The sequence below is a fragment of the Ranitomeya imitator genome, chromosome 4 (assembly GCF_032444005.1).
Source record: "Ranitomeya imitator isolate aRanImi1 chromosome 4, aRanImi1.pri, whole genome shotgun sequence".
Taxonomy (NCBI): Eukaryota; Metazoa; Chordata; class Amphibia; order Anura; family Dendrobatidae; genus Ranitomeya; species Ranitomeya imitator.
The window spans coordinates 240,920,309-240,939,426 of record NC_091285.1 but is presented as its reverse complement, the minus strand read 5'-3'; the positions used below and the strand labels follow the sequence as shown (position 1 = coordinate 240,939,426).

The window sequence follows — 19,118 nt, the reverse complement described above, 5'->3', positions numbered from 1 at the left end:
CTGTTCTGAAATGGCCATCCCAGTCCCCAGACCTGAATATCATTGAACATCTGTGGGATCATTTGAAGAGGGCTGTCCATGCTCGGCAACCATCAAACTTAACTGAACTGGAATTGTTTTGTAAAGAGGAATGGTCAAAAATACCTTCATCCAGGATCCAGGAACTCATTAAAAGCTACAGGAAGCGACTAAAGGCTGTTATTTTTGAAAAATGAGGATCTACTAAATATTAATGTCACTTTTCTGGTGGGGTGCCCATACTTATGCACTTGTCAAATTTTGTTTGAATGCAGAATGCACATTTTCTGTTAGTACAATTAACCTCATTTCAAGCTAGAAACATTACTGTGTCCAACAGTTATTAGATATATGAAACTGAAATAGCTGTTGCAAAAAAAACAATTTTTATAAAACATTAAGCTTAAGATTAATAGGGGTGCCCAAACTTTTTATATAACTGTATCACTGAATGAAATAATCCAGTTGTAAATCTTTATTCATTACATAGTGGAATGTGTTGAAAACAATAAAACCTAAAAATGATCAACATAAATCACAATTAATATCCCAAGAAGGTTTGGAGTTGGAATGATGCTCAAAATCAAAGTGGAAAATGAAGTTACTGGCTTAGCCAACTTTGGTAGAAATGCCTCAAGACAAGGAAATGATGCTCAGTAGTGTGTGTGGCCTCCACGTGCTGTATGATCTCTGTAAAATGCCTGGGCATGCTCCTAATGAGGCAGTGGATGTTATCCTTAGGGATCTCCTCTCAGAACTGGAATAAAGCATCAGTCAACTCCTGAACAGTCTATGGTGCAATATGGCGTTGGTGGATGGAGCGAGACATGATGTCTCAGATGTGCTCAATTGGATTCACGGCAGGTGAGACCTTAGCATCAATGCCATCATCATGCAGGAACTGCTGACACACTTCAGCCACATGAGGCCTAGCATTGTCATGCATCAGAAGGAACCCAGGGACTACTGCACCTGCATATGGTCTCACAAGGGATCTCAGGATCTCATCTCGGTACCTAATGGCAGTTATGCTACCTCTGGCGAGCACATGGAGGGCTGTGCAGCTCTCCAAAAAAATGCCACCCCACACCATTACTGACCCACTGCCAAACCAGTCATGCTGAAGGATGTTGCAGGCAGCAGATTGCTCTCCACGGTTTCACCAGACTCTGTCACGTTTGTCTGTCTGTCACATGTGCTCAGTGTGGAAGAAATAGATGTGAGCACTACTTTAAGAGTGCACAGGTAGGTTCCCACACCATGTGTAATGCAAAAATAACCTGGCACTCAACTTAAGTGTGAACAACTCCGCATTTTTATTGTAGTACAAAAACGCTTCTGTCAGAGACCTTCCTCAGCTACGTACTTAAAGTTAGAGGTGGGACTACTGCTCCTTGGTCACAGTGTGTCATACAGCACATGTTCTTAGGTGGCTTTTAGGTAAGTATGTCACATACTTCTCACTTGACCGACAAGCGGTGGATTCTGCGTCATTAATAGGACCCACAGCAAGCTAAGCAATTTATGATCTTCCATTCCTTACCATCAGTCTGGAAGGTTATACTTACCTAAAAGCCACCTAAGAACAGGTGCTGTATGACACACTGTGACCAAGGAGCAGTATTCCTGCCTCTAACTTTAAGTACGTGACTGAGGAAGGTCTCTCAGACCGAAACGTTTTTGTACTGCAATAAAAATGCGGAGTTGTTAACACATAAGTCGAGTGCCTGGTTCTTTTTGTATGTGCTCAGTGTGAACCTGCTTTTATCAGTGAAGAGCACAGGGTGCCAGTGGCAAATTTGCAAATCCTGGTGTTCTGTGGCAAATGTCAAGCGCCCTGCACGGTGTTGGGCTGTGAGCGCAACCCCTATCTTTGCACGTCGGGCACTCAGACCATCCTCATGGATTCGGTTTCTGTTTATGCCAACACATGCACATTTGTGGCCTGCTGGAGGTCATTTTGCAGGGCTCTGGCAGTGCTCCTCCTGTTCCTCTTTGAACAAAGGCCGAGGTAGCGGTCCTGCTGCTGGATTGTTGCCCTCCTACGGCCCCCTCCATGTCTCCTGGTGTACTGGCCTGTCTCCTGGTAGCGCCTCCAACCTCTGGACACTACGCTGACAGACACAGCAAACCTTCTTGCCACAGCTCGCATTGATGTGCCATCCTGGATGAGCTGCACTACCTGAGCCACGTGTGGGTTGTAGAGTCCATCTCATGCTACCATGAGTGTGAAAGCACAACCAACATTCAAAAATGACCAAAACATCAGCCAGAAAGCATTGTTACTGGGATGTTATCTGTGGTCCACACCTGCAGAACCACTCCTTTTTTGAGTGTGTCTTGATAATTGCCAATAATTTCCATCTGTTGTCTATTCCATTTGCACAACAGCATGTGAAATTGATTGTCAAACAGTGTTGCTTCCTAATTGGACAGTTTGATTTCACAGAAGTTTGATTTACTTGGATTTATATTCTGTTGTTTAAGTGTTCCCTTTATTTTTTTGAGCAGTATATGTTGTGAGGTGCCAAGGGGAGAAGTACTAGAAAACAGATATGTTTCTCCCCGTTTCATTTCATATGTATCACGGTATTGATTGTGAAGCTGTTTATTTCTCTGTAATCCGGTCCTGGTTTCTTTAGTGATCAGCCTGAAAGCTCTGGTGCTTCCCTTCCACATACGATCCAGCTTTTGCTTCAGCTGATATGATAAGGAACTGCTGGGATCTCAGTCTCTCATCTGCTGGTCTGGGAGCTGACACAGTAAGGTTGCACAAACTTCTTTCTTGTTGTATAGGTTTATTTTGTAGTTAGTATCTTGTTGTTAGTTAGTGGCCAGACGGCCTTAGACATTTTATTTCATGTTTGGCACGTGTAACATTGTACGGCAAATGTGTACAATAAATACACCTGACACATACCTGTGTGGAACTCGCTAGCCTGCTATTGTTCGTTGTGACTCCATAGCCACCTGCTTGGGCCAAAGCAGAGATCCCTGATGAGCTATATTCCCACAAATGGTTTTGAGAATGCGGGCATAGTGGCTGTTGGACTGTGACTGCAGATAAAGTGCTCTGTGTATGTCCTGGCTGAAAGCTCATGTGCTTTTGAAGAGCCAAGAGTCCAGTAATATGGAGGAACTAGTGAAACAGTTATTGCAGGCAAATGTGCAACAACAGCAGACCAATACTTACTTCCAGCAAGCCCTGGACCAGCAAAACCAGATTCAGCAAGAGCAGTTGAATGCAATAAAGCAGGCTTTGATTCGGCAGCCCCGAGATGAGAGGGATCATGCACAAAGTGTTGCTGGTGCACGGAAAGCCGTACAAAAAACCCTGCTTAAAATGACTGCTGACAATGATGTAGAAGCGTATCTCACCGTATTTGAACGTATTGCAGAACGTGAGCATTTACCGGTGGACACGTGGGCTGAAGTGGTTGCGCCATTTCTGAGTGGAGATCCACAAAAGGCCTATTACGATTTAAGTGGAGTGGATGCTATGGACTATACCAAATTAAAAAGTGAAATCCTGGCAAGGCTGGGAGTAAACACATATGTACGAGCACAGAGGGTACATTTATGGACTTTTGTGGAAGATCAGCCAGCCCGCTCACAAATGCATGATCTTATCCATCTAGTAAAAAAATGGCTGCAACCAGAGATTTTGACATCTGCAGAGATGGTGGAACGTGTTGTTCTAGACAAGTACCTGCGGTCCTTGCCCCCTAAGTTACAGAGGTGGGTTGGACAAGGTGACCCATATACAGCCGACCAGTTGGTGAATATGGTCGAACGCTACAATGCTTCCGAAAGCCTACTCCAAGGGACGTTATCACCTCGCTGGGCTCCCAAGAAATCGCCAGAAAATACTGCGAGACCTACTTCATCTTCAAAAGAAGAGAACGTTGCAATAAAGGGTAGCAGACCCACAAAGAACTATGGAGGCGGTACAGTCTCACAGCAATTCAGCAGACCCTATCAGGCGTCTCCGGCGAGGAAGCAAGGACCTATACAATGTTGGCGATGTCGCGGGCTTGGCCATGTAGCAGCTAACTGCCCAATGACTACAGAGCCAATGGACTGTAACGCTATGAGACGCCTTTCGTTATATGTACAGTCAGTCTGTGTTGCAGAGGTCCTCACAGGAAATGAACGACACGTGTGTTGCCTTGAGGTCGACGGCCATAGTGTGAATGCCGTCTTGGATTCCGGCAGTCAAGTAACTCTGGTACATGCCAGTTTGGTGGACCCTAGAGCCCTAACGAACTCAACCCTGGGCATTAGTTGCATCCATGGCGATATAAAAAACTACCCCACTGCCTGGGTCACCCTTGCCACACCAGTAGGAACCAAAAGACATCAAGCGGCAGTCCTAAAGTCTATGGGACATGATGTAATATTGGGGAGAGACTTTCCCTTATTTTGGGACTTGTGGAACCTTAAAAATGGCATGAGCACTCTAGTTGAGGAGGGTGCCGTGGGGCTAACCCCTGAGCTATTGCAGCAAGAGGGGGGGGAGTCCATCTCAGAGGTAACTCCAGAATCTGTAGACTCACCTCTGGCTGTATATGCAGGCGACGCAAGTGAACTAGAGGAGGCTATAGAAATGCCAGGTCTTGAGGTGGCCCGTGGTAAGTTCGGGACCGCTCAACACCAGGACCCTACTCTGGCAAGGGCATGGGAAAATGTAAAGGTCTCTGAGGGAAGACCATTGTACCCAGGGGCTCAAAATGAGTTCCCACACCTAGCTGTGCAACAGGGTATGCTGTATCATATAGACAAAGTGCGGGGGGTAGCGGTAGAGCAACTAGTGGTGCCCAAGTCCTTTCGCCAGGTAGTATTGGAACTGGCACATAAACATCCCTTGGGGGGACACCTGGCCGGAGAAAAAACAAAACACCGTATTCTGCAGCATTTCTTTTGGCCGGGTCTAGGGGGGGACGTGACCCGGTATTGTCAGTCCTGTCCTACGTGTCAATTGACCACACCTATGTCACATTTTAGAAGCCCCCTTTTGCCCTTACCAATAATAGAGGTGCCCTTCGAGAGGATAGCAATGGATATAGTGGGTCCATTAGTTAAATCTGCCAGGGGACATCAGTACATTTTGGTAGTACTAGATTATGCCACTCGTTACCCTGAAGCAGTGCCTCTGCGGAATGCCAATGCGAAAGCAATTTCAAAGGAGCTTGTTAATATGTTTTCTCGCACCGGCATTCCGAAAGAAATACTAACAGATCAGGGAACCCCCTTTATGTCTCGAATACTTAAGGACTTGTGTAAGCTACTAAAAATCTCCCACTTGCGTACTTCAGTATATCACTCTCAGACTGACGGGTTGGTGGAGCGATTTAATAAAACCCTGAAGGGAATGTTGAAAAGGGTGGTAGATAAGGACGGGAGGGATTGGGATGCTCTCCTACCATATCTCCTGTTCGCTATACGGGAAGTACCCCAATCCTCCACAGGCTTTTCGCCTTTTGAGTTAGTTTACGGGCGATGTCCTAGAGGCCTGTTAGATATTGCTAAAGAGACTTGGGAACAAGAGGTGACTCCTTATCGCAGTGTAATTGAACACGTAATGCTTATGCAAGATAGAATTGAGGCGGTCATGCCAATAGTTAAAGAATGTTTAGAACGTGCGCAACAGGCCCAAAGCACGGTATATAACCGAGCGGCTAAAACACGAGTCTTTCAACCCGGAGACAGGGTGTTAGTATTAGTACCCACTGTAGAAAATATATTTCTTGCGAAGTGGCAGGGCCCATACGAGGTGTTGGAGAGAATAGGTGAAGTGAATTATAAGATATATCAACCAGACAAGAGGAAAACCGAACAAATCTACCACATAAACTTGCTTAAGGCCTGGCGGGATAGGGAGAGTCTAATGACAAAAGCCACCCTTAATGATGGACCTCGTAGGGCACCCCCATCTGTGGTAAATGACCCCCAGGTAGCATTGCCAGAGGTGGGTATTGCAGAGACACTATCCGAAAGTCAGAAACGAGAGACTAAGGAATTTATACAGAAAAACGCAGAGGTTTTTTCAGAGCTTCCTGGTCGTACTCACTTAATTAAACACGACATTGTTACTGATCCACAGGTCCGTGTACGACTAAAACCATATCGAATTCCGGAGGCTCGGAGACAAGCCATTGCCCAGGAAGTCGAGAAAATGTTAGAACTTGGAGTCATTGAAGAGTCCCGGAGTGATTGGGCTAGCCCAATCGTGCTAGTGCCCAAACCCGATGGGACTATTAGGTTTTGTAATGATTTTCGGAAATTAAATGAGGTATCGAAATTCGATGCCTACCCGATGCCGAGAGTTGATGAACTTATAGAGAGACTGGGTTCGGCCAGGTACATATCTACTATCGACTTAACAAAAGGTTATTGGCAGATTCCCCTCACGGATTCAGCCAAAGAGAAAACGGCCTTTGTAACGCCCCAGGGACTGTTCCAGTACCGTGATATGCCATTTGGGTTGCATGGTGCTGCAGCCACCTTCCAACGTCTAATAGATATTGTCCTTAAACCCCACGTCCGGTATGCGTCCGCATACTTGGACGATATCATTGTCTTTAGTGATGACTGGGACACACATTTGTCAAAAGTACAAGCCGTCTTAGACTCGATAAAAACTGCTGGGCTAACTGCCAATCCTAAGAGTACCTTGGGATTGGAAGAGGCTCGCTATCTGGGATATAGCATAGGGCGAGGAGTCGTAAAGCCACAGACCAATAAAGTGGACGCTATTCAGAATTGGCCACGACCGGTCAACAAAAAACAGGTCGGAGCCTTTTTAGGGATCGTTGGCTATTATAGGCGCTTCATTAAAAATTTTGCCACCATCGCGGCCCCTCTCACAGAGCTTACCAAGGGCTCAAAATCTATCACAATAAAGTGGAACGCAGAAGCAGAGAAGGCCTTTCAGTATTTGAAAACGGTCCTCTGTGACCAACCAGTGTTGGTTGCCCCTGACTTTAAACGGGAGTTTATTGTCCAAACGGACGCCTCTGGTGTCGGCCTCGGTGCAGTGTTGTCACAGGAAGTGAATGGCGAGGAACACCCAGTAAGCTATCTGAGTAGGAAGCTTACCAGGGCAGAAAAGAATTATAGCGTGGTTGAGCGCGAAGCCCTGGCTGTGAAATGGGCCCTATTCACCTTACGCTATTATTTACTAGGTCGCCAATTTAGGCTAGTAACGGACCATTCACCCCTAACATGGATGTCCCGCGCAAAAGAGGGCAATGCGAGGGTGACACGCTGGTTCTTGGCATTACAACCTTTTAACTTTTCCGTTGAGCACAGGGCAGGCGCAGCGCACGGGAATGCAGATGCGTTATCCAGAATACACTGCTTAGTGACTCATCGTGTCCGACCCTACAGGCTCGAACAAAGGAAGGGGGTATGTGAGGTGCCAAGGGGAGAAGTACTAGAAAACAGATATGTTTCTCCCCGTTTCACTTCATATGTATCACGGTATTGATTGTGAAGCTGTTTATTTCTCTGTAATCCGGTCCTGGTTTCTTTAGTGATCAGCCTGAAAGCTCTGGTGCTTCCCTTCCACATACGATCCAGCTTTTGCTTCAGCTGATATAATCAAGGAACTGCTGGGATCTCAGTCTCTCATCTGCTAGTCTGGGAGCTGACACAGTAAGGTTGCACAAACTTCTTTCTTGTTGTATAGGTTTATTTTGTAGTTAGTATCTTGTTGTTAGTTAGTGGCCAGACGGCCTTAGACATTTTATTTCATGTTTGGCACGTGTAACATTGTACGGCAAATGTGTACAATAAATACACCTGACACATACCTGTGTGGAACTCGCTAGCCTGCTATTGTTCGTTGTGACTCCATAGCCACCTGCTTGGGCCAAAGCAGAGATCCCTGATGAGCTATATTCCCACAAAGTATACACATGCATATATACAGTATACAGTGCCTTGCAAAAGTATTTGGCTCCCTGGAACTTTTCAACCTTTTCCCACATATCATGCTTCAAACATAATGATACCAAATGTAAATTTTTGGTGAAGAATCAACAAATGGAACACAATTGGGAAGTTGAATGAAATTTTTGTGGAAGTTTAAAAACTGAAAAGTGGGGCATGCATTATTATTTGGCCCCTTTAACTTAATACTTTGTTGTGCCACCTTTTACTGCGATAACAGCTGCAAGTCGCTTGGGGTAGTTCTCTATCAGTTTTGTACATCGAGAGACTGAAATTCTTGCCCATTCTTCCTTGGCAAACAGCTCGAGCTCAGTGAGGTTTGATGGAGATCGTTTGTGAACAGCAGTTTTCAGCTCTTTCCACAGATTCTCGATTGGAACTTCACAATTGTTGTTGATTCTTCATCAAAAATGTACATTTGGTATCTTTATGTTTGAAGCATGATATGTGAGAAAAGGTTGAAAAGTTCCAGGGAGCTGAATACTTTTGCAAGGCACCGTATAACAAAAAAATATATAATTTATTCAATTTAAAAATGAAAAACGTAATATTTACCTCTAGGATATGGTACAGTGTTTGAGTTCAAGAAACAAAGTATGGTGGTAGTTCTGTGTTTAGCACTATTGCCATGAAACCCTGAGTTTCATTTACTACACTGGCTAAAGATCACATTCACTTGGAATTTGTATGGTCTCCTCATATTTGCATGTTTTATCTGAGCACTTTGGTATGCAATTGACTCAAGTGTATATGTTTTTTAGTCAGAGAAATTATGCTAAAAACCCCAGAGACTTAAATGTATGGTAAAAATATGTCTACAGGGCTGCAGAATATGCTGGAGTGTTAACAAAAAGAGAAGGTGCATAAATCATGTGACTTCATATCCAGTTTTATTTACACAAAAATGGAAAACTATTATTTAGGGCTTCCAAAAATTTTAACTATACAGTCCTAAAATGAGTAAACTCAATGGTTATCGTGAAGTGTTTCCATTACATTTGACACTAAATCCAAAGTGCATGTATATAATAATTATTACTTTGCATTAATAAAATTGCGTAATTTCTTCTGCCATTTCAATATCAGATATTAACCTCACCCAAATGACTACTTTTACATGCCACAATACTAGGATCCAAAGATTCTGTTCTCAGGACCATTCTCAGCATCATATACAGTTGATGACTTTGTACACTGATCTTGTAAGGTTAAATTTAGATTTAAGAAACATAAGCACTCAACAGTTTTTATTTCTTTAACACAAAAAATAGAGCAAATAATCCAAGTTGAAAGTGAAGATTTAAGAATCAAACCTAAGCTCTTTTTTCCCTTAAAAAATGCATTTATATAGTAACTGCTAGAGGCTAAGATGTCTAGAGACTGGCAAAATTACTTTAAAAAATAAATCACACATCGAAGTCTTTTAGCTGGTCTCCATTGAGGCCAAACTTTGTGGTAAGTCTTTCATCAAAAAAATGTATGAGCAATGGCTTATTTCAGTGTTAAAAATAGAAAGTTATCCTCCCTACAACACACAAAAAAAGCTGGTGTGATTACCATAATCAGAGATTCTGTCCCTTTTCAGATGACCGAGGAGGTTAAGGACCCTCTAGGCAGATTCCACATTCGTCTCTCTGTTGGAGAGATTGTGGATACCCTGGGAGCTTGCTCCATATATTCTGGAGCTGTCCAAAAATCAAACCACTGTGGACTCAGGTTTCCAACTACATTAGTAACATACTTGACAAAAAATTCCAACTTACTCCTCAGACTGCCTTGCTCTCTATTGACTTGGACGATATACATCCTTCACTGAGATATGTGATTATACATCTACTATTAATAACTAAAAATATGATCGCTTTCTACTGGAGGAAGACGGCGATACCGGGACTCCCTGACATTGTCGACAGGCTTCGTCTCCATGGTTCTCTGGAACACAGATTTGCGGTCATAAAAGGAAGTCTACCTAAATACGGATTAAAGTGGGATAAATGGAATACTAGACACCCTCAAACTTAGTTCCATTCTATATTCTAGTTGAGGTTAATATACTTAATGTATTAAATGTTTTATTTCTTTTAGGTTTCTCCATATTACCCGGACCTTTTAAGGAGGTTCCCGGTCAGGAATAATGTCATCGGACAATATTTAGAGTCTTATTTACTTGTTTACTTTGAAATAAGTTATGACGCCTATCATTAACAAATATTGATACTAAAGTTCTCCAGTTTTCCTTTCCCTGGTTCCCTCCCCCATTCCTATTTCCCTCACCTTTACCTCTGATTCCCCTTCCTTTCCTCTGCATTGCCCCTATACCTTCCCTCCCCTTCATACAAAACTTAAAAATGTTTCTTGCATATGTTATCTGTCTCACTTAACATTAATAAAATTGTTTGGACAAAAAAAAAATAGAAAGTTATGACATCTGAAAGATTGAGCCCACCAGTAAGCCCACAAAACTTCAAACGGTTCCTCGATTTACACTAAAAAATATTGAGGTGTTGTAGGTCATAAAGTGCATAGGTGCCATCCTCATAACGCTCACAACAAGAAATCATTGTGTATATTTTAGTGTTTTTACTGGGAAATATTAAGAATGGTGTGCAAACTTTACAAATGTGACACAGTAATTTCAATAAACTGACAAAAATGAATCAGGGTGAAATCAATCTTAGCTATCAAGATGTGACTATACAACACACCATTACTTGTGGCGCTGTGTGATACGGTGACATTGTCAATACACTTTGTACTATTCTAAATTGTAGGTTTGTTTAAATAATATCTCCTTAATGAAACTCAGTGTTTCAATTAACTTAATTTGAGGAAAGAAGAAGCTATGTCACATTTAATGTTTACCAAGTCTAGAAGAAAAGCTGTTAATTAACTGAAATGGGAATATGCACTTTCTATCAAGGGTATTGTGTAACCTTGAAGAGACAGTTTAGTTTATAAATCCATTTATATATGTCTGTTGTTTCAAATTTTTGTTAATATACTATTTTATTGCGTTTTTTATCCTATAGGGGAAATGTTGTTGCGCTTAGTCTTTATAAATTAAATTAGTTACATATTTTACATGATAAATTATAATATTAATATAAAAACTAATGCAACTTATAACAGCTTAATAGTTTTTACTTTAATATTTACTAGAATTCCTATTGTGAACTATATGAAGTATTCATTTTTACATGTTTACTTTGTTATTCCCTAATTACCTTAATATTCCCTAATTCCTAGATTTTGAGTTTCTCAATTCATTTTTATTTCTTCTTATAGTTAGTGGTATCGCAGTTTCAAAACATGAAGATTATTTATTTTAAGATTTTAGCGCCGACAGAAATAATTTTAACCCGTTAGAGTGACAGAGCCAATTTAGTACTTAATGACCAGCATAATTTTTACAATTCTGACCGCTGTCACTTTATGTGGTTATAACTCTGGAATGCTTCAACGTATCCCACTGATTCTGAGATTGTTTTTGTGACATATTGTACTTCATGTTAGCAATAACATTTCTTTGATATGACTTGTGTTTATTTATGAAAAAAATGGAAATGTGAAAATTTTTAAAATTTTGCAGTCTTCAAACATTGAATTTTTAAGCGCTTATATCAGAGAGATATGTCACACAAAATACTTAATAAAAAACATTTCCCACATGTCTACTTTACATGAGCACAATTTTGTAAAAAAAATTTCCTTTTATTTTAGGAAGTTTTAAGGGTTAAAAGTTGACCAGCGATTTCTCAATTTTCCAACACCATTTTTGTTTTAGGGACCACAGCAGATTTGAAGTTACTTTGAGGGGTCTATATGATAGAAAATAACCAAGTGTGACACCATTCTTAAAACTACACCCCTCAAGGTGCTCAAAACCACATTCAAGAAGTTTATTAACCCTTTACGTGCTTCACTGGATTTGAAGCAATGTGAAAGGAAAAAAATGAACATTTAACTTTTTTCACAAACATTTAACTTCAGCTCCAATTTTTTTATTTTCACAAATTTAAAAAGATAAAATTAACCACAAACGTTGTTGTGAAATTTCTCCTGAATACCTGATATGTGGGGGTAAACCACTGTTTGGGCGCATGGCAGAGCTTGGAAAGGAAGAAACGCAGTTCGACTTTTTCAAAGCAGATTTGGCTGGAATTGAGATCGGACGACATGTCACGTTTGGAGAGCCCCTGATGTGCCTAAGCAGTGGAAACTCCCCACAAGTGACACCATATTGGAAACTAGACTCCCAAAAGAACTTATCTAGATGTTTAGTGAGCACTTTGAACACCTGATTGCTTCATAGAAGCTTATAACATAGAGCCTTGAAAATAAAAAGTCATATTTTTTCCACAAAAAATGATTTTTTTGCACTCAAATATTTATTTTTTCTAAGGGTAGCAGAAGTTAGACCCACCAAAGTTGTTGTGCAATTTGTCCTGAGTATGCTGATACCCCATCTGTGGGGATAAACCACTGTTTGGCTGCATGGCAGGGCTCAGAAGGGAGGGAGCATCATTTGACTTTTTGAACGCAAAAATGGCTGTAATCAATGGGCGCTATGTCACGTTTAGAGACCCCCTGATGTACCTAAGCAGTGGAACTCCCCAATTCTAACTCCAGTCCTAACCCCAACACACCCCTAACACTAATCCCAATTCTACCCATAACCCTAATCCCAACCCTAACCATAACCCTAAACACAACCCTAACCCCAACACACCCCTAACCCTAATTCCAACCCTATCCATAACCCTAACCACAAACTTAACCCTAAAACACCTGTAACCATAATCTCAACCCTAACCATAATCCTAACCACAACCCTAACCCCAACACACCCATAACCCTAATCCCAACTCTAACCACAACCCTAACCCCAACACACCCCTAACCCTAATCCCAACCCTAACCATAACCCCAAACACAACCCTAACCCCAACACACCCCTAACCCTAATTCCAACCCTAGCCATAATCCTAACCACAAACTTAACCCTAAAACACCTATAACCATAATCTCAACCCTAACCATAATCCTAACCACAACCCTAACCCCAACACACCCATAACCCTAATCCCAACTCTAACCACAACCCTAACCCCAACACACCCCTAACCCTTATCCCAACCCTAACCATAACCCCAAACACAAACCTAACCCTAACATACCCCTAACCCTAATCCCAACCCTATCCATAACCCTAACCACAAGTCTAACCACAACAAACCCCTAACCCCAAATCCCAACCCTAACCGTAACCCCAACCACAAACCTAACCCTAACACACCCCTAACCCTAATCCCAACTCTAACCATAATCCCAACCCTAATCCTAATGCTAACCCTAATGCTAATCCTAATGCAAACCCTAGAACTAACCCTAACGCTAACCCTAATCCTAACTTTAGCTCAACTCACTTTAGCCCAGCTCTAGCCCTAATAGAAAAATGGAAATAAATATATATTTTTAATTTTGTTAATCTTTCCTAACTAAGAGGGTGATAAAGGAGGGACTTTTTTTATTTTGATCACTGTAATAGGGTCTATCACAGTAATCAAAATGAAGCAATAGGAAAAATTTCCTATTGCTGCCGGGTGCTGGCCAGCAGATCTTGATGTGCGCACTGTGCATGATCCCACCATTTTCTCCCAGAAGAAGACTCCATCAGACTGGGGGACATCACGGCAGGACGGCATGGACTCCAGAGGTACAGAGGGATGACCGGGGACCCTATTTCTCTCTCCTCTGATGTGCGATCACATCAGGCGAGAGAGAAATTAAATGGAAAATCTGACTTTTTTTCTGCAGTCGCCATTATACCATTAATAACAGCGATTGCAACACCAGGGTTGGTAAAAACCAACTCGAATCATGTTCTCTGGGGTCTCAGCTACCCCGATAGCCGAGACCTGGGAGAAATTCTGACTCTGGGGAACCCTATAACCTTAAACCTCAGCGCTGTTAAAAAGCGGCGCTGTGGTTTTAGTACCCTTAACTGCCGCCATTAAAGGGACTCTGTCACCTGAATTTGGAGGGAACAATTTTCAGCCATAGAGGCGGGGTTTTCGGGTGTTTGATTCACCCTTTCCTTACCTGCTGGCTGCATGCTGGCTGCAATATTGGATTTAAGTTCATTCTCTGTCCTCCATAGTACACGCCTGCGCAAGGCAAGATTGCCTTGTGCAGGCATGTACTACGGAGGACAGAGAATGAACTTCAATCCAATATTGCAGCCAGCATGCAGCCAGCAGGTAAGGAAAGGGTGAATCAAACACCCGAAAACCCCGCCTCTATGGCTGAAAATTGTTCCCTCCAAATTCAGGTGACAGAGTCCCTTTAAAAGGCGTATCGGTGATCGTTAAGGGGTTAATAGCAATGTCTTGGTTTTGAAGATCTTTCTTTGCCGTCGAGTAGGGACTATCAGTCATATACATCCAATGCAATAAAATCTTGGTCAAATTATGGTGACTGAGGTGCACAATACAGTTATCATTGTTAGTTCTCATTCACACTTCAGTATTTTGCATCAGTGGTTATATGCCAAAACCAGTAGTGTAACTTCCAGAGAAAAACTATAGTTGAAAGATTGACACCTGTTCTGTATTTTAGAGACACTCTTGGTTTTCGCATGCAAATACTGTTGAAATACTGATAAAAATATAAACTGATGTGTGAATGAGACCTTATAATGAGCCAAGCATGTTTCTTGCAAGACCAAAACACATTTTATTCCCTTAAATGTATTCGAATGAATGACTGGTAACAGAACTTATGAATAACTATGAAATATGTATATAAACATAAATGTTATAATTAGTGTTGAGCGATACCGTCCGATACTTGAAAGTATCGGTATCGGATAGTATCGGCCGATACCCGAAAAATATCGGATATCGCCGATACCGATATCCGATACCAATACAAGTCAATGGGACATCAAGTATCGGAAGGTATTCTCATGGTTCCCAGGGTCTGAAGGAGAGGAAACTCTCCTTCAGGCCCTGGGATCCATAGGGATGTGTAAAATAAAGAATTAAAATAAAAAATATTGATATATTTACCTCTCCGGCGGCCCCTGAACTCAGCGCGGGTAACCGGCAGGCTTCGTTGTTCAAAATCAGCGCTTTTAGGACCTGAGAATCACGTCCCGGCTTCTGATTGGTCGCGGGCCGCCCATGTGACCGCCACGCGACCAATCACAAGCCGCGACGTCACCGCAAGCTATTAACGCGCTCATTTTTAAAAATGAGCGCGTTAATGGCTTTCAAAGACATAGCGGCTTGTGATTGGTCGCGGCCACGCGACCAATCACAAGCCGCGACGTCACCGCAAGCTATTAACGCGCTCATTTTTAAAAATGAGCGCGTTAATAGCTTGCGGTGACGTCGCGGCTTGTGATTGGTCGCGTGGCCGCGACCAATCACAAGCCGCTACGTCTTTGAAAGTCATTACCGCGCTCATTTTTAAAAATGAGCGCGTTAATAGCTTGCGGTGACGTCGCGGCTTGTGATTGGTCGCGTGGCCGCGACCAATCACAAGCCGCTACGTCTTTGAAAGCCATTAACGCGCTCATTTTTAAAAATGAGCGCGTTAATAGCTTGCGGTGACGTCGCGGCTTGTGATTGGTCGCGTGGCGGTCACATGGGCGGCCCGCGACCAATCAGAAGCCGGGACGTGATTCTCAGGTCCTAAAAGCGCTGATTTTGAACAACGAAGCCTGACGGTTACCCGCGCTGAGTCCAGGGGCCGCCGGAGAGGTAAATATATCAATATTTTTTATTTTAATTCTTTATTTTACACATCTCTATGTATCCGATACCGATACCCGATACCACAAAAGTATCGGATCTCGGTATCGGAATTCCGATACCGCAAGTATCGGCCGATACCCGATACTTGCGGTATCGGAATGCTCAACACTAGTTATAATATATTTAGTATAACTTCTTCTTAAATTTTAATATTGCATTGTTTGCTTAATCAATAATGTCTCTAACTGCTGGATGATACATTTACATATTATACCCTTTTACCTGAATCTAGCCCACTTTCTCAATGATGTATAAAATAAACTGAGCTTTACTTTTACTTCCTTGGGTCCACCAATGCCTTTCCACTGCGGCTCCAATTCACATCTAGTTCTTGGTCACTACAGCTGATCTGAAAAGCCTGGGGCAGCTTCAGAAGGCATAACTAGACCCGAGAAGGGTAACTAAAACTCACTTTATTGTTATTTTAACATCACTGAGCATAGGACCTAAATCTAGTTGACTGAAATGGAGCAACCTTTTCAAAATTATTTTTCAATTTTTTAATCTAAAGTTTTTTGTTTCAAAAACGTAAATGCTAAATAAGAAATGCTCTTTTATAAGAACTACTGGTTTGTTTTACGACTCTAGTGGACAATGTAATTTTTTTTCTTTATTTCTAGATTTAGTGAGTTTTTGAAAGATTTATGTGATCAAGCTTTTTACAAACGAAATGTATGGGGTCTGCAATTTCCAAAGTCTATTCTGTTACCAAAAGATGAAAGTGTCTATGATATTGTCTACATGAAAAATAAATTTTCATCTTGGTGTATGTGGAAAGATCTGGTTACACCTACTAAAATCGAGGATCTAGTCAAGGTAGGATTATTCGTTATGACACTGTACTTTGGTAGAGTGTAAATAATTGTAAATAATGTTCACAAAGTTAGATAAATAAGATGGCATTTCTGGCCATGTAAATAAAAGTGTTTATATATATATATATATATATATATATATATATATATATATATATATATATATATATATATATTATAAAAATATATATAACTGCTAATTTAAAATGTAACAATCTTACCCAGCTTCATCTGGGTTATTTAGTTTAACTGTTTATGCTTATTGTTTGTGTATGATTAAAAACTTTTTTTGCTACTAATAATTTCATTCGTGTTTAGATTTTTTTGGCCAAATATCTCAGGAATGGTAGGTTCCAGATTTTTATGGTCTCTATAGATAATCACATGTAACTTGGCTCTTTCAAGCAGATGTCATTGTTCGTCTAGAGCTAATTTTATGGCTAATAGCTCACAGTCACCAATGGAATAATTCCATTCTGCTGAAGAGAATTTCTTGGATAAGGTTCTGAAATGATTATTTCTTGATTCAGAGTAATTTTGGGACAGAACCACTGCTAGAGCAATTGCAGAGTTATCCATTTCAATGCAGATGATGTAATACTCTAGTAGTTGAAAATCAAGATTTAAGTTCCTGAAAAATTTGAACAGTGCAATTTGAACAGTTCAAGAATTAGATGCTTTGAAGAATGTAGAGCATAGAAATGTTCAGCTTTCTCACTTGACTTCTCTTTAAAAGCCTACTCGGGTGTTAAGAGAAAATGCATAATCAAGGGAATTTGACAATCCATAGCATCAAGTTGATCGTTGACCCCACCGTATAGGCCAGCATAAATAGTAGCTAGAAGAACATCATTGTTCTAAGCCATTTCAACAGTTCAGCAGTCAAGCAGAATGTCCCAGATAAGAATTAGGCTGAGGCAGGTGTTGAGAATCTGCAGGAGTTTGAAATGAGTGAATCCATGCAGGTTGAAAAGTCACACAAAGCTTGGATAACCTCTCATCTAGTAACTATTAGACATGGCCAAACTTATTCAAGGAGAATTGAACTCTCCCAATGTTTTTGCAATTTAACCTCACCTAGGTGACAGTTTGCTGAATGCTAGAAGACAGTATGGTACTCTGCATGGTCTAGCTTTTATACTCATTATAAGCACTTTTTTTTCCAGTCATGTGACCTAATATTAGAACAAACATCTTCTCATATTATGCTTCCCTAAAAGAGCAAGAAAAGACAATTCCAATAACATAAAGAATAAGTTTTTATTTCACAAAGCATTTTCATGCCAGACTGGCGTCTTTCGCAAGTGTAAAAACCAACTGTACAGTGCAGATAGGAGCAAGAGAGGTTTATATAGCCTGGAATTGGTGGCAAAAATAATTGAAAAAGCACCCACAGATGATTTGAAAATGTGGGCAAAGGAGTGGAAAATGTGATGAATAATCACTATTGGAAATGTCAACATTTGTTACAACTCTTATATAGGGTTGCCGCACTCTTGATATTGCTAAAATATTGGGGCATGATCACACAACCATTAAATGTTTTGTTGCAAATAGTCAACACGGTCTCAAAAAACATGTTAAAGATAAAAACTTGCGCAGTAACTATAAAATGTTTGATAAGAATCAAATGTGAAGCAATCAACAACCCATTATCCTCCAGTGCTCTCATATTACAGAACTGAAACCTGCCTACAAATACACTATACTCAGGGAAATGGTCAAAGTAAGAAAGGCTGAAACCTAACCACCACAGAATAAGACACATACGTTGAAACATAAAAATTGGGCCCAGAAACATTAGAGAGATTTTTCAAAGGTTTTATGGGCTGATAAGATGACAGTGACTTTTGATAGACTATATGGATGGGTCCATGACAGGATCAGTAATGGCCATAGACTTCCACTTTGACTCAGACACCATCAAGGTGGAGGTTGGCTACTGCTGCAGGCTGTTATTATTAAAGATAAGCTGTTTGGACATATCGGGGGTGAAGATGGACTTAAAATCAACTCCTAAATTACTGCCTGTTTTTAAAAGACACTAATTTAAGCAGAGGACAGGAAAAAGTCTGCATATTTCAAGAAAACCTTGAGTTTTACGCAGGGCAAAACTTCATCACATGCATCATGCGCCACTGGTTTGCTAGCTAGTAATGGTCTTAAAGATGAAAGAATAATGACATGACCCACTTCCTCACCTGACCTAAGCCTTACCGAGATCTTGTGGACCCTTCTCAAATGGGATATTTACTTTGAGGAAAGACATTACACCCCTCTCAATAGGTTCTGGGTGGCTGTTGTTGGTGCTGCCCAAAAAGTTGATTGTCAAACAAATTAAGAAACTGGAAAATGGAAGGTTTACGACTTATTGAAAAGAAATGGGGCTATATGGGTCATTGATATATATTTTTAAAAATGTCTGAAATCTATTTTTGTACATTTTGAGGTGTTTGGTTATTAGTCTCATTTTAACAGATTTTAAAAAAAACAACTGAATTATAAAATGTAC

General features: G+C 41.1%; 1 protein-coding gene across 1 annotated transcript in view; it reads left to right on the top strand.

The window, feature by feature from the left end:
* Positions 1 to 19,118, top strand: part of LOC138674484 (dynein axonemal heavy chain 3-like) — a 3,367,401-nt gene that overhangs the window by 1,813,127 nt on the left and 1,535,156 nt on the right. The window contains 1 exon segment of the mRNA XM_069762320.1: positions 16,412 to 16,607. Within this exon segment, the coding sequence (XP_069618421.1) occupies positions 16,412 to 16,607 (196 nt within the window).